We start from the raw sequence: 2,364 nt of genomic DNA on the forward strand, positions 1-2,364 counted from the left end.
CAGAATATCCTTATTTCAAAATATGCATACATAGGTGCATCCATTTACGAAATTCAAGAAAACAGAAAATAGAGCTGGCTAAGTCCAACATTTAGAGACTGACAAATGAGAACGCAAATTGGTTTTCAAGAATATCAGTTTCCTGAAAATAAATATCCATACCGTTTCCATGTCTTACAACAACATTCAAACAAGTTTCCAGTTCCATCAATAGGTGAATGCTCTTCGATTATTTAGAAGGTCTCATATTGCTACAACCTGTTAATTCGGATAAATAAACAGTGCGATGGTTACGACAGCTAACCAAAGAAAACTTTCTTAACAAGCAATGGAAAGTTAGAGAAAAGGAAGAAGTAAGCCTATGTTTAAAATATCTTATATTCTTTACTTGTTTCAGTCATTAGACTGCGGCCATACTAGGGCACCGCTTTGAATAATTTAAGGTTTTAAAGCCTGGTACTTATCCTATTTTTGTCCTTTGCAGGTTTACTAAGTTACGGGGATGTAAGCACGCCAACATCGATTGTCAAGTGAGAGAAGGGGGCAAAAACACACACATACATACACGCACACAATGGGTTTCTTTCAGTTTCCGTCTACTTGAGAAGGTATTTGTCAGTCCGAAGCTAAAGCAGAAGATATTTGCCCAAAGTGCCAAGCAGTGAGACTGAAACCGGAACCATGTGCCTGGGAAGCAAACTTACCACAGAGCTCCGTCTGCGTCTATAGTAAGAATATGAGAAAGAAATAACGATAAATGGAGAGAAAATCTGTTACTAAATATCAGAAGTTAGTTGTTGTTGTTGTTCCTCCTCGAGCCATGTCTGGTCCGTCCCAGGTGAGATGCTAGACGCAGGGGGAAAGAATGGTTTCGGGTTCAGTTCCATAGTGCAATCCCTTGAGAAAGGGTTTTCAACTATAGCTCTAGGTCGACAAATGCCTAATAAGTGTGTATGTGTGACAAAGACATTTCACTTCACAACTATGTGGTTCCATGATTCCGGGTTTACGCCCAATGTGCTGTTAGTTGGGCCAAATGTCTTCTACAATAAGAAGTTGACCACTGTTTTATGAGTCAAACTTGGTAGACGGAAACTGAATGAGAAGTCGTGTGTGTGTGTGTGTGTGTGTGTGTGTGCGTGTCTGTGTGTGTGTTCGGGCGTGTGTGTCCGTGTGCGATTGTGGATACTAATATAAATATCTTAAAAGTATTTACGTCACTACAGGGAAGTAATTCTCGACAAATTAAATTAACCATCCGATAAATATAGATCTATAAGATGAGGGCCAGACCAAATACTGTATATCGACTAAAACCCTTGAAGGTGATGTCCCAGCATGGCCGCAGTCAAATGACTAAAACAAGTAAATAAAGAATAGAATCTTACCGTCAGTGTAGATACGTTCAATGTAATGTTTCCGAGTCGGTATTTGGCATTCGGATAAAATTCCCTCATCACGAATAATCTGGAATCAGGTCTCCATCGTGCTACCGTGGAAGTGAGAAGTGGTCCTTCTGTAACGGTTTTCATTTCGTAAGCGGTGTAACAGCTGTGGTTAAGTGTTGAATAGTTCTTGGGAACTGCAAACCCAGTTATATTGGCCTGAAGAATGAGTAAAATTTAATTTTACACTTTTTTAAAATTAAAGCATCTAATTGAATTTCAGATCCGTCGTCCGACAGCTAATTAGCAGAAACGTTAGATCAGTGGCTTTGGCTCCAGCCTTCTGCATTCTGCGTTCAAATCCCGCTAAGATCAAGATGACTTTTTCATCGTTTCGTGGGTCAGTAAATAAAGTATCAGAGAAGTTTTGGGATTGATTTTCTCTCTCACACACTATCGGGATTGGGAAAATCTCATCTGTTGGTCGATTGTAAAGAATTATAATAATAACTCTTTCTAAATTTTGGCACAAACCAAGCAGTTTCTGGGGTGGACGACGATTACATCGACCCCAGTGTTCGACTGATACGCATTTTGTCGATCCAGAAGGATGGAAGGCAAAGGTGACCTCGGTGAAGTTTGAACTCAGTACGTAAAAACTGAAGAAATGCTGCTAAGCATTTTGTCTGGCATCCTAACGATTCTACCAGCTCACTGCTTTAGAAGAAATTAGAAATAATGTTGGTGCTTTGTTCAGATAATACATTTTACCGAATTTTAACGCCATCGTTCGGCAGCGAAATGGCACAGTCCAACTACGATCAACTTCTCTCTTTGATTTCTTCGGGATCAGTAAATAACGTACCAGTCAAGACCTGGGATGGATAAATAGAATTCCAGTCAACTACTGGGCTTAATGTAATCGATTGAGATTTCCCCCTAAAACCGCCGGCCAAATTTGAAAATTTGAACAAAAAAA

The 2,364-nt window shown here is 39.7% G+C and overlaps 1 protein-coding gene across 1 annotated transcript in view; it reads right to left on the minus strand.

Moving 5' to 3' along the window:
• Nucleotides 1-2,364, minus strand: part of LOC106871503 (glutamate receptor ionotropic, delta-1) — a 28,870-nt gene that overhangs the window by 8,296 nt on the left and 18,210 nt on the right. Inside the window, exon 8 of the mRNA XM_014917991.2 lies at nucleotides 1,389-1,604. Within this exon, the coding sequence (XP_014773477.1) occupies nucleotides 1,389-1,604 (216 nt within the window). The remainder of the gene's footprint in view (nucleotides 1-1,388; nucleotides 1,605-2,364) is intronic.

Source organism: Octopus bimaculoides, chromosome 24, assembly GCF_001194135.2.
Source record: "Octopus bimaculoides isolate UCB-OBI-ISO-001 chromosome 24, ASM119413v2, whole genome shotgun sequence".
Taxonomy (NCBI): Eukaryota; Metazoa; Mollusca; class Cephalopoda; order Octopoda; family Octopodidae; genus Octopus; species Octopus bimaculoides.